The 12969-nt window shown below is 37.6% G+C and overlaps 3 protein-coding genes across 3 annotated transcripts; all 3 read right to left on the reverse strand.

Annotated features, from left to right (window-relative positions):
* Positions 1-1454: 1454 nt before the first annotated feature.
* On the reverse strand, positions 1455-2965 carry LOC149385470 (uncharacterized). Its single transcript, XM_089627067.1, has 3 exons — positions 2760-2965; positions 2345-2429; positions 1455-2267 (listed from the first exon to the last, which is right to left on the reverse strand). The coding sequence occupies exons 1-3, from the start codon at positions 2772-2774 to the stop codon at positions 1696-1698; spliced, it is 672 nt and encodes a 223-aa protein (XP_089483193.1). The 5' UTR covers positions 2775-2965; the 3' UTR covers positions 1455-1695.
* Positions 2966-6319: 3354 nt separating this feature from the next.
* LOC149385471 (uncharacterized) lies at positions 6320-7737 on the reverse strand. Its single transcript, XM_089627189.1, has 3 exons — positions 7604-7737; positions 7247-7331; positions 6320-7157 (listed from the first exon to the last, which is right to left on the reverse strand). Exons 1-3 carry the CDS (start codon positions 7616-7618, stop codon positions 6487-6489), a joined length of 771 nt encoding a protein of 256 aa, XP_089483315.1. The 5' UTR covers positions 7619-7737; the 3' UTR covers positions 6320-6486.
* A 1344-nt stretch (positions 7738-9081) lies between these two features.
* Positions 9082-10654, reverse strand: LOC149385472 (uncharacterized). Its single transcript, XM_089626872.1, has 3 exons — positions 10509-10654; positions 10054-10138; positions 9082-9914 (listed from the first exon to the last, which is right to left on the reverse strand). The coding sequence occupies exons 1-3, from the start codon at positions 10521-10523 to the stop codon at positions 9337-9339; spliced, it is 678 nt and encodes a 225-aa protein (XP_089482998.1). The 5' UTR covers positions 10524-10654; the 3' UTR covers positions 9082-9336.
* Positions 10655-12969: the final 2315 nt, after the last annotated feature.

Genomic DNA, 12969 nt, shown 5'->3' on the forward strand with positions numbered 1-12969 from the left:
TTAGGGATGATATGCACTGTCTTTTCTACAATTGGGTCGGAGACTACACACTATAAACACTCTCAATGGCCCTTTACAACCGATAATTCTTCTTCAATTCTAGAGAGAAATAAAGTAGATCATTCCTCTTTTGTGATTTTTTAAATTAGAGGTGAGAGATGTGGAGTAACTCTAGCACTATTTTGTAGGTATGTGTTGAGTGAATTTTGAGAGAGAGAGAGAGAGAGAGAGAGAGATAGAGAGGGAGAGGTTGTAGTTTTTTTGCTTCTCTTAGAATTGTTAATCTTTCTTCCAAAATGTATGTAATATTTATAGGAAATTGATTCTTGAGCTCCAAGTTATTTTGGCTGAGCTTTGAGAGCCATTTTGTGGCTCACCCTCATAGATGTTTCGTGGTTCGGCCCTCAAAGCCGTTGTGTGGCTCACCCTTCAAAGACGTTTTGTGGTTCATCCTTAAAAGCCGTTTCCTTGTTGTTTTTTAATTAGGAGTGTCGTTTTTCACTTTGTTTTTACGAATAGTCTTTTTCCTATCACCCCAAAAAAGAAAAAAAGAAATGAGTTAACGGAATGACGCAATCTCCGAATAAGAATAAGGTGAAGTGTCCGCTAACAACGATATATTCTCCAAATAAGAATGATAATCAAATATTATTAGAAACAGTTTTAACACCAAGGGGTTGGTCTAGTGGTAATGGCGATTCTTGGGACATTGTACGTCCCCAGTTCGATTCCCCCTAGACGTAACAATTGGGGCCACTGAGGTAATCTCCCGGTCAGTAATGTCAGGGTACGTCTCGTGGATATTAGTCAAGTCTACCCGGATATCACGATTATAAAAAAAAAATAAGAAACGGTTTTGAAAACAAATTAACTTAGGTAATTTCCACTCTTAGCATGTCGAAGATTTGAACTACCGAGGTCGGCCCAATGGTAGTTGCCAAAACTAACTAGTGGAAATGATCCAAAATGTCATCCTTTTGAAAACTTTGTTTTAAAAAATACATTGCTTCTCATTTTTTTCACTTTTTGCTATTTTGTATCTTAAAAATTTATAAATCAACTTTTTTGTTGTTGCATCTTTGCTCACTTAATTTAGATTAATGATTTCCTCAATTACGAGAATACTATTTTGTTTTTAAGTTTATTGTTTTTTTCTTTATTTATAATTAAATAATAAAAAGATTATTTTTTATGAATTCATTTAATATTTTTTCTCAAATGTTTACCATTTCATTCAAATTAATGGCAAAAAACTTAAAAAGTAAATTTCGAGAGTTAAACATGCCGACGTTCATTGAAAACACTGAGCACCGACACTATTATATAGCAATTCCCAATTCGAACGAAAACGGTCACGTCACTGGCCATGCGTGATTTTCACCTTTCTATAAGTCAATGTTGTCATCCCCCAAAACATCAACGTAAAGAGAAAAACATGGCATGAGACAAGGAAATAAAAGCATCACAAAGGTCCCAGGAGCAGCTTTTTTCAACTTATTCATTTACTATCATAAACCACAAACAAAATACAACTCAATTCCAACCAATACACCATCACATTAAATAATTCAACGTGCGCTGTCGCATAGCTTCACAGTTACATACGTATGTACCACAACAATAATAAAATTTACGAAACGAATCTCAAATGTTTTAATTGGCTGGTTACTTATTTTTTTTATTTTTTTTACATATTCACATGATGGCACAAGCCCCGGTATTCTCTTCCGAGAAGTAATCATCGCACCGATTCACTTGATGACAGCTCCTTCCGTAGTAACCGCCGTCGTACTGGACGCCCTCCGAATAATAATGATACCCTCCGGCCGCCGGAAATCCATGCACGTACGACATTGAGACCGGCACCGGCGCCGGAGCGGGGACAGGCTTCGGCTTCTGCGGCTCTTCCGGCGGCGGCGGTGGCGGGCCCCTCCGCTTCTGTGTCTCTTTTGGTTGTGGCGGCGAGGGGTCTTTGGGCTTTTGTGGCGGCGGGTCTATGGGCTTTGGAGGCTTCTCGGTCGGTGGCGGCGCCGGGGATTTGGGCTTTTGTGGCTCATCTGGAGGCGGCGGCGGAGGGCCTCTGTTCTCGATCCAGTTGGCGGGCTTTTGGTTTGTTGGCTTTGGTAATATGTCGACTTTGATGTTGATCCCCTTCAGTGTGTCACCGGCTTTGGAGATGATCTTCTTCTTGATGCAATCGGGACTACAACACACGACCTTGATCGTCACCGTGTTTGCTTTCTCATCGAACACCTGGTCTTGTATTTCTATATACATACGTATAACTAGTTCATATATACTCAGTTCAGGGAATCGATCGGGTTAGAATAGGAGAAAGGCTCACGTGGCAGTTGGCAGAGGACTCTTTTGATCTTTCTGTAGCATTTCGAGCATTGAAGGTCAACCTTCAGAACCATAGTTGTAGCTTTCTGTTTCATTAATTGTAGTTATTTACAATAGAGTTGTAAGGTTAAGTAAGATAAGTTTTGTAAAGAAATAGGGTTTGATAGTGATATGCAGTCGGTATTTAGTAGTGTGAATTCATGATAAAAAAAGGCAAAGAGAAAAAGAAGAAAGAACTAAAAACGAAATGTTCATTGACTTTGACTTTTTGGAGAAACGAAACCAAGAGCGGTGTCAGGGCTCTGACAATGTGAAAATCTAAGTGCTTACATTTACCAGCCACACACAAGAAAAACGAGTAGAGAAAATTAGAAGACAATCTAGACTAAATGAATATGCCCAAAAAAAAGATATACCTTATCTCCACCCATAGCTTTGAGCTCTCATTCGAGGGCTGTCCTTTTGCATTGGGAGCTTTACTTATAGGGCTGTTTCTTTCTCATTGCTGACTCCTAGTCATCACTTTTATCAAGAGAAAATATGCCATTTGCATGTGCTTTCGCATGGCCACCTAACTTCCCACTAATAATTATACAATAATCCAAAATAGAAAACAAAATAAAAAGCAAAAACATAAACCAGCCGCCAATTACCTTTTCTTTTCTTTTTTTTTTTCTTTTTTTCATCTAGGAATCCTATGTCTGCTTTTTTTTATCAAGGACAAAAGTGGTGTATGTTTGAAAATTATGTGATGAAAGAGAATTTTCATATAGAAAAATAATGAGGATAGTTCTTTCTTTACAAACGACCTGTAATATAAGAAAGAGAAATTTCATAAAGTATTGTAGAAAGTTATACTATTAATTTATATTCTCAAATTAAAAAATGATACTTCATTTCATAATATCCAAGACAAAATTAATCAAGAAAACTATACTCTATGATTTATCACCATCTACAGTTGTAGCCGAATACAAAAAAAAAAAAAATCTAAGAAAGTGAGTCAGAATCTGGCTTGACATATTGTTTTTTAGTGCACAAAAGTATTTCGTTCCAAACAAAATGATTTTTTGAATTTTTTACATTTGGGATCTAATTAAATTTACTGTCCTTTTACTCATATTCTCTAAAATTTCTCTTAACAAAACTTGAATATATGTATGTAGCTCGAAGAGTATCATTTGGTGCTCTATCACATGTGGTTCGAGAGCGAGCACGATGAAACATTGTTGGGCATAGACGTAGAAGCGCACCTCCTGTCTGTCAGGTCTTCTCATACGTGTGGACATGAGTTCAATCTTTCAACACAGTGTTGTCTCTATGGAATTCTATAAAATTTTGGGGATTTATAAAATTATATTCGGAATTTTATAAAATTTTGGGGATTTTATAAAAACATGGACGAAACTCGAGTCTAATGTGTTTAAACCCATCAGACGCGACTAGTCCCTCTCCTATTCTAGTAAATATATATATAGACGCGATATTTTCAAATAGATGCGAGAAATCGCGTCTACATCAAATGAATTTAACAAAAAGCGGGATAAATTTCGCGATTAAAAGTTTGGGAAAATTTATATGTGGATGCGATAACTCACGTCTGAAGGATATATTCTCGCGTCTAATTATTTTCGTGTTTGAAGGTGCAGTTTGTTGTAATGACCTTTATTTGATCTTTACCAAAAAAAATTGTAATTTGAGCTTAAAATATTTCATATAATCAAGTCTATCATTTGTATGAATGAAAAATAATCAAAATAAAAAGCATGTGGCATCGATCGAACTAGACCGCAAAGTGCGCGCGGTTTACCAAGTATCTCGCTATATAGTTGTCATTCCAAAATTCATATTGTTTCGGTGGTAGTTGTTATTTAATCACGCAATTTTTCTGAAAGAGCGTTAATGTATATTATGCCATAAAAATTTGTGAAGAGATTTTCTTATATTATGTCCTTCTGAGACATTTGTTTGTAATATTGGATATGTAATAAGTTGAACCACTATTCATACTTTTATCAGTTTGTATAAGCATATATTATCATGCGTTAGTTTGAATGAAACATTCACTATCTTAAGATCGAAAGGACAATCGAGTTGACGATTGTTAAGCAAAACTATTGATGTTGGGTTTGATGACATAAGAGTTGCGACACTAAAGTTTATCCTAAACATCCTAGCGAAGATGTTCAATGAAACCAATGATGTTTTAAGGCTTGTAGCCGAGATCAATTACATGTTCAATGTCTTAATGTCACAAAGAACGGCCCCATCATAAAGTGAAGACCCAAATCCCTGTAACACTTTATAGCTTTTGACTTAGTTAGTCTAGGAAAATTTCTCTATCAAGTGTTGGGTTGATAACTCGACACTTGCGTGATGATTATTGTTAACACTACTAGGCCAAGTTTATAGAAGGGATGTTGAACAAACACATTAAGAATCTAAAACGTGCTTTAAAAATAAGTTCAAAATTAATTTTGATCGGGCTTACGTCACTTTCTAAGCATGAAGCCAGTGTTGGACAAACATTCTTCTAATGACCGAATTAGATTAGGGTTGAAGACTTTAAAAACACAAATTTAGACAATAAGCCCACTTGATTTGATCAAGGGTAGTATAGTATGCCTCTTTTTTCTTTTCTTTTTTTGGTCAAGATATGTCAAAAAAGTTGATACATGTAATTTTTAATTTTAAAAGCTCGAAGTAATCTATTAGATAAAGAGTATAAAACTCAAGACTACAAACATCGTACGTACTTTAATACAATAAAGATTCATAGCATCGGATAAAAGTATATATTGTGTGCTCTTCTGACGGACGAAAGATCAGTCACACTAAACTTCGAGCAACTCAAATGCTCTTTCAAAATACACTCATAAGTTCATGAAAGAACCAAAATATTCGAGGACCGATCTAAACCTAAATAACATAAATTTCTAGAGTAATCCAATCTAAAGAAGACATTACATCATAACAATAAAATAAAATAAAAAATACAAATAACTACTAAGAGCTAAATCAATAAACCCCAATCTAATGCCATTCACAACCCATAAACCCTATCTAGATGCCATTCACAAATAAAGAGCCCTCCTCGGAAAAATACAAATCCGGGATCGCCGGGGAAGACGGTAACGGTATGAACCAATTCACCAACGGAGAGAGCGGGCTCTACATCAGTGACCAGCTGGGAACCGCTAGTCCACTCTGCCAGGAGCTGTGGCGGAGCCGGGAGCCGCCGATCTGAAAAAATCAATCCCATTTGAGGACTCTATTGCAGCTGGAAAAAAGTGTTGTCAGGATCTCCAACCAAGGAAGAACACTTGAGCTTTGGGATCTCGTCGAGGTAGAACATGAAACCACGAGCAATAATGCGGGCCACCCTTCTTGGAAAAACCTCGGTGAAGGAAGACTTGACCACCAAGGCTCTTCCATAAGATGCGATGCAGGGGTATCTTTTGGTGGCACCACAAACTTCCGCCGCCGCGATTACCTAAAACATTCATGGAGGAGTTTAAATTCGGTTAAGGTGTTCTTGAGAGGATCCTAAAAGATTGGATCATATATATGACACATTGCAAACGTTTAAAGATTAGATCATCCAACTCTTTTTGGACAACATCGACCTCCCATCTCCCTTCTCTTTCCCCTTGCTTCCACACTTTAATTTTGTGTTAGGTGGTTCAAAAGATTCATTTCAAGTAAATTAGTCATGTCAAGTCCATATTTTTTTTTTTTTTTTGTATATAATAATAGACATTTGTTTTAAGTTAAACTATATATTCCCAGGTCTTTATTAAATACCATCCTACTATATATGTACGTACAATCATATTCTCAGTTATTTTCTTTTCAATAAATTACCATTTTGTATTTTATCCATGTCGTCGATATAATAATGGATTTGCTTGCGTCTTAACTTACCAAAGTGAGAATTAGACAAGTTAGATACTATCACACTACGTAGCTAAGGAAATGACTAATTAAATTTATGAAACTTTCCATAAACCTTAAAAATGAAAGGAACAAATAGGAACACAGGTTAATAATACGACTCGGCGATTAGAATCCAAAGATAAAATCATCTCCACCATCACATATCTAGCACTCAATAAAATCACTTCATCTCATGTTTTTTTTTTTTTACATGATGACACAAGCCCCGTCGTTTTCGTCGGAGAAGTACTCGCAATTGTTGACCTGATAACTCCTCCCGCCGCCGTAGCTGTCGCACACGGGACGTCCACAGTACCCGTCGTACTGGTAGTAACCCTCCGAACAATACTGATGAAACCCTCCCGACATCGCCGGCAAACCCTGCACGTAAGGCATTGAAACCGGCGCCGCGGCCAGAACCTCTGGCTTCGGCTTTTGCGGCTCTTCCGGTGGCGGCGGCGCAGAGCCTTTCCCTTCCAGCGTCCCATCTTTGGGCTTCACCGCCTCAGTTGAAGAACCACTGTCACTCTTGGCCCCACCATTGATGGGCATCACCGGCGTCGGTGGAGGCGACGGCCGAGGGCCTTTGCCCTTCAGCTTATCGTCGTCTTTGGGCATCACCGGCGTCGGTGGAGGCGACGGCCGAGGGCCTTTGCCATTCAGCTTATCGTCGTCTTTGGGCATCACCGGCGTCGGTGGAGGCGGCGGCCGATGGCCTTTGCTATCACTCGTCCCATCCGAACCATCAGAGATTTTGATGGTCTTGACAGAGTCACCTCCTTTCCTTGCGATCTTCTTCTTGATGCAGTCGGGGCTACAACACACTACCTTGATTGTCACCGTGTTTGCCTTCTCGTCGAACACCTGGTCCTGTATTTCTGATATATATATATATATACACTCACATATGTGTAGATATAGTCCCACATTGCGTAAAGAGAATCGGGTTAGAGTTAGAACGGCTCACGTGGGAATTGGCAGAGGACGCTTTTGATCTTCATGTAGCATTTTGAGCATTTTAGGTCCACCGTCAGAACCATAGTTGTAGGTTTCTGTTTTATGCCAATAATGTGCTTACAAATTTAGCTCAATGTGTAAAGATAAAGGATTTGGCCTATGTAATGTGTATCACTAATAGAGTGATGGGTAGAGAGGAAACAAATTAATATTCAGTGATTTTAACTTTTTTTGCAATCAAACGGAGTTAGAAGAATAGAGAATCGGGATCTAACATAGCAGGAACATATTTAAGAACTCTCCCATTCTCAGCGGCCACAAAAATGAAGAAAAGTTATAAAATAATCCACTCCAAGTGAAAACATACCTTATCTCCTCCCATGGCTTTGAGCTCTGATAAGATGATGGTCCTTGCATTCGGAGACTTACATGAGTTTGTTTCTCTATTATTGCTTACTCCTAGTCAACACAATTCATCAAAGATAGAGATAAAATATAGCATGTGCATGTGAGCTGGCATGATTGTCCCACGTATTATAATTTTAAAAAAGAAAATCATAAGGCCTAAAAAAAAAACCAAGAAAAACGATAATTCGAGCCGCATATATGCTTTTCCTTTTAAAAAAATTACACATAATAGGCTAAACGTAACATTTGAATTGAAAAATAGCTAACATTTTATGTTCTTTTAAAAAATAGCCAATTAAAATGACGTGGTACTTATCCTACAATTTGTCTTCCTAATATGTCCCTATAACTAATATGCGCGAATTTTTTTTTCCTGCCAATACTATTGCAATTTGTTTAAATGCAAATTCGATGGTTAATTGCTCCTTGAATAGAGAGAGAGAGCGCGCATTATGAATGACGAGGAAGAGGAACTATTTGACCTAATAAATAAATGAGCGGTACGCACCATCAAACGATAATACTTTTTATGTTTACATTTCTTAAAGCGTGTCTATTTCTCGCGTCCAATAATAGACATGACAAATCGCATCTATTTTCTTTAACGCAAACCGCCAAACGTGATCCATGTCGCGTATGTTGTGAAAATAGACGCGATTTTTACGGCTTTAGTGCAAATTTCGTCGCATTTAAAGTCTCCTTTTGTCCAAATCAGTACAAAATATCGTTTTTTGTTTCTCGAAATTCAAAACAGTCGCATTAGTAAGTTGTTATGACGTGACGGCTATTTTTGGTTATGTCTTAATATACGTGTTGTTGTAGTCAAAGAAGAAAAGAAAAGAGAAAATGGAGAAAGAGAGAGAGAGAGATAGCGATTTCGTCAATTAGCAAGAAAATAAAATAGCCAAACAATGTCAATTTTACCTCAAATTCAGAGGTGATATTTTTTTGTGGTACTTGTCATTTATACATTTTTTTTTTCTTTCTGACTTTTCTCTCTAGATACTCAGCTTGAGTAATTTTTTTTTTTCGTTCTATTATTAGTGAGAATATTGCTCCTCTTTTATGTCGTCTATCGAGTGATTACAATGATGATGTTGATGTTATTGAGCCTCAATTTAATGGTGTTGATCGACATTGGTGTTCCCGTTATACAATAAGTGAAAGGTTTCTCAAGTACTCCACGGGTTTGTGATTTTTTATTCTCGTCATAAATCTAATCTTTTATATGGTAAAATTGGTTGTCTTAGTTGTGGTTTATTGTTTGCTTGGATTATATTGCCTATTTAGTTTGGTTTGCCTTGGTTGGTATCTAGTTTGGCTTGCCTTGGTTGATTTTACCGTGACCGAGAAAGTTGGAGAAAATATGCTTATGGTGATTTTCCTTAACATTTGTCTAACAAGTTATTCAATACTATTTACCCCGACTATAATCCATTGTCAAATAAAATATTACATTTTATTATCAGAGAATAATACATAAAAAAAATATTTGACTTATTCGAACCCATCGTAAACCACAAAATAAAAACCCCTCAACACGATCACATCAAACAATTTACGTGAATCGCGTTGTTGCATCTTTCACTATTACATACATATACGTATAAGTATAACAACATTACTTTCACTTGGCTCTCTCTCATCTCGTGTATTTTTTTATTCATCCTTTTACCCACATCGAGTATTAATTTACATGATGGCACAAGCCCCGTTGTTCTCTTCAGAGAAGTAATCGCACCGGTTCACTTGATAGTTCCTTCCGCCGCCGTAGCTGTCGTACACCGGCCGGCCGTAATAACCGTCGTACTGGTAACACGGCGGCGGACCCGCCGGAACGCAGCCGTAGAAGCACGGCCCGCCTGGCCTCCCGTCGTTGCAGTCCGGGCAACACGTCCTGTACGGAAGGGCCATCACCGGCGGGTATCCCGGCGCCGGTGCCGGAACCACAGTAGGGGGTGGAGGAGCGGGCTTCGGCTTCTCCGGCTCCTTGGGCTTCGCTGCCGGAGCCTCTTTGGGCTTCTCTGGCTCCTTGGGCTTTTCGGGTGCTTTGGGCTTTTCGGGCTCTTTTGGTTTTTCCGGCGCTTTCGGCTTTTCCGGCTCTTTAGGCTTCTCAGGTGCTTTTGGTTTTTCAGGGACTTTTATGTCAATTCCCTTGAGTGTGTCACCGGCTTTGCAGATGATCTTCTTCTTGACGCAATCTGGGCTACAACACACCACTTTGATTGTCACCGTGTTCGCCTTCTCATCGTACACCTGGTCGTGTATTTCTGTTCTTGTTCCCAAACCCACAAAACAATTATTGTAAATATAAATAACTTAACTAAGTTAATATATATATATATATATATATATATATAGGATTGTCCCACATACAGATTATTATCTGAGAGAGTGAGAGAGACTCACGTGGGAATTTGCAGAGGACTCTTTTGATCTTTCTGTAGCATTTTGAACATTGAAGGTCCACCTTCAGAACCATAATGGTGATTTTCTGTTTCATGGAAATTTTATATATTTATTCAGATAAAGTTGAATATAAAGACAAGATTCATAAAGAATGAAGATTTAATCTTGTTGTATGTGCAAATAAATAACTTTTAGTTTGAAGATAAAAGGTCAAATATTAATATAAAAAAAAAATCCAGTGCTTTTAAGTTTTTTTCTTTTTTTTTTCAGATGAAAGGAGACAGAAGAATGAGAATCAGGCTCTGACAGAAGAACACATAATGGCTTTCATTAACAAATAATAACAGAGAACCACTATCGTCTTTTTTACCCCCGATAAAGAAATTCCGTATCTAATTTGTAGCCACAAATTAATGATGATAATAAAGTAAACACCTAGCCAAAGAAAAATATACCTTATCGCCTCCCATGGCTTTGAGTTCTTAGATCTGAAACTGTGAGAATCCAAATCAATAAAGGATGTATTTAAGTGAAATATCTTTAGAGAAGAGACGATAGAGATCAATTAGTAATCTATATACCAAATCGGGTCTTTGAGGAGATGTAAGCAGAATGTGCTACACGAAGTACGAACGAATGATAAGAAGACACGTGGTCGGGTGTTGAAATTCATGCCATCATAAGAGAATTGTCCTGGCATTAGGAGGTTTTTTTTTTCTTTATTATTGCTGACTCTCCATCCAAACCCCACACTTTTTATTTTATTTATTTATCCTTAGAAAGAGAGAGAAAATAAATCAGTCGCATGTGATGAGGCCTGAATGCCTGATTGAACCATTTCACCTTTCAATAAATAATTATGTTATAATAATTTTGGTTAATGTTAAAGCAAAATAATTACACTACTCTAAAACAACTATTAATGACTTAAAATGTGAATTATGCCAAGTGACATATGTGATAGATATTTAAAAAAAAAAAGGCTATGTAACTTTGATTTGGTGAGTAGTAATGAGTTTGGTTTCCATGCAACCCCACATGGCAAACACTTCCACGTGTCTCGCTCCACATGACTCTTCGCCTCTCCTTAATTTGGACTCTTCTATATTGCGTTACACACACACATAAATATATTAAAAGAGCTCACACGTATTCATTTACATACAATATATGTGTGTTTGAGGGCTTAAATCGTGAAACTTTGATGATGTATTAACTACGTCGGAGTTATGAAAAGTGAGAAAAAATTGCGTCGTGCATGTCGGCTAATGAGACCAGCAAGTGGGCATGTATCAAATGTCACAACCATTACTCAAATTATTGAAAACAAATTGCTAATAATGATCGTACACTTCCACTAGTTCTTAAAAAGAGAGCTTTTGATTATCTTATAGTTTCTAGATAAACTTGTGTTCTATATAATTTGTATAGCTTTTTACATACGTACACAGAAAAACAAAAAAAAAAAAAAAAAAAAACCTTTCTTTCTTTTCTGCTTCCCATCACTAATGAAATGTTCATGCTAGATCTCCATAATTACACGTACTATATTGATATTTTCGATTAACTACCATATTTTTACTTCAATTTGTTTTTTTTTTTTGTTTTTTTTTTTTTATCATGTATATATGTTTATCACTGTAATTTGTAAGCTACCTAAAGCTCACGTAACCGACATGTGGTGGAGCCGGATGAATTTTAATGTGATATTTTGCATGTTTGAATTGAAAGCGAAGGCGAAAAAAATGGAGCCAGACATTAGTAATATAATAGCTAAAAGATCAGGGTCTTGCGATAGAATTTTGAGACGACGAAGTGTCTAAGAAAAAATAATAAGCCACATACGACTAGGTCTAGTGGTATCATGCTAATAAATTTAACGGGGTGTAAGACACATATGATCAATAAATTTCTATTATTGAGATCGGAACGGTTATCATAATTCCTTGTTCTTGTCTATCATTCTCAGATATTATTGCAGAGCTAACACAAAATAGCCTTATTGAAACATTGTAATTTCAAAACATAGATAAAAATTGATGTCACTATGGTAAAATGTCATTGTTGAAGGAGCGTGAGCAACATAGACTGATCGACTATAACTCTCCAAGGTCAGGTTAACGCCACCAAAAATCAAATCGGATCCGCTTCTAGGCCTTCGTTGAGACTGTCACCATTGTAATGTCGCTCACTGCCTTACACAACAATTTCTGAGTGTGTTTCAGAAATACAATGTTTCAGTAAGATATCAACATGATACGATCATCACCAATCAGTCAGAACAGATTGAAGCCCAGCCCAATGAGAAGGAACCTGAAGACGTGCCAGGCCCAAAGCGCAACGAGCCCAAGAAACCAGGCTGGTTGAAGGATTACGTGTATTAAGGTGTCATATGAAATTTGTTGTTATCTAATAAGATCCGTACGTTTCTAGATAGCTTGTAAGAAGCAAACGTGTTTTTACTTGATTGGCTATTAGGGATATTCTGTTAGAGGAGAGATAGGAATAGAGAATAAATGTAAGAGTGTTGTGCTCAGGCGGAGACATCAATGCAGAAATCAATTCTCTCTTTCGTCTTTATTTTCTCTGTTTCGAGTCAAGCCTCACTCGAAGAGGTCCCAACCTGCCGCCCTCCACAACTCAGTGAAACAGCAAAGCTTTGCCCTAGAAGCCAAACTCGCCAAGCCTCACTCGAAGAGGTCCTCGCTGATACGTTTTGAAGCAGGGCGTAACATTGGTGCTTTCATCTCATCTCGCACCATGGAACTCTCCGATTTGCTCGCCGCCCTACAACCTCAGCTTGACGCCATGCTCACCAAGATCGATGCCCAACCTTCCGCCCTCCACAACTCAGTGAAACAGCAAAGCTTTGCCCTAGAAGCCAAACTCGCCAATCTCCGGGACGAACTCTACCAC

This window comes from Urtica dioica, chromosome 9 (assembly GCF_054948205.1).
Source record: "Urtica dioica subsp. dioica isolate 48M chromosome 9, U.dioica_male_clone48M_v1_H2, whole genome shotgun sequence".
Classification (NCBI taxonomy): domain Eukaryota; kingdom Viridiplantae; phylum Streptophyta; class Magnoliopsida; order Rosales; family Urticaceae; genus Urtica; species Urtica dioica.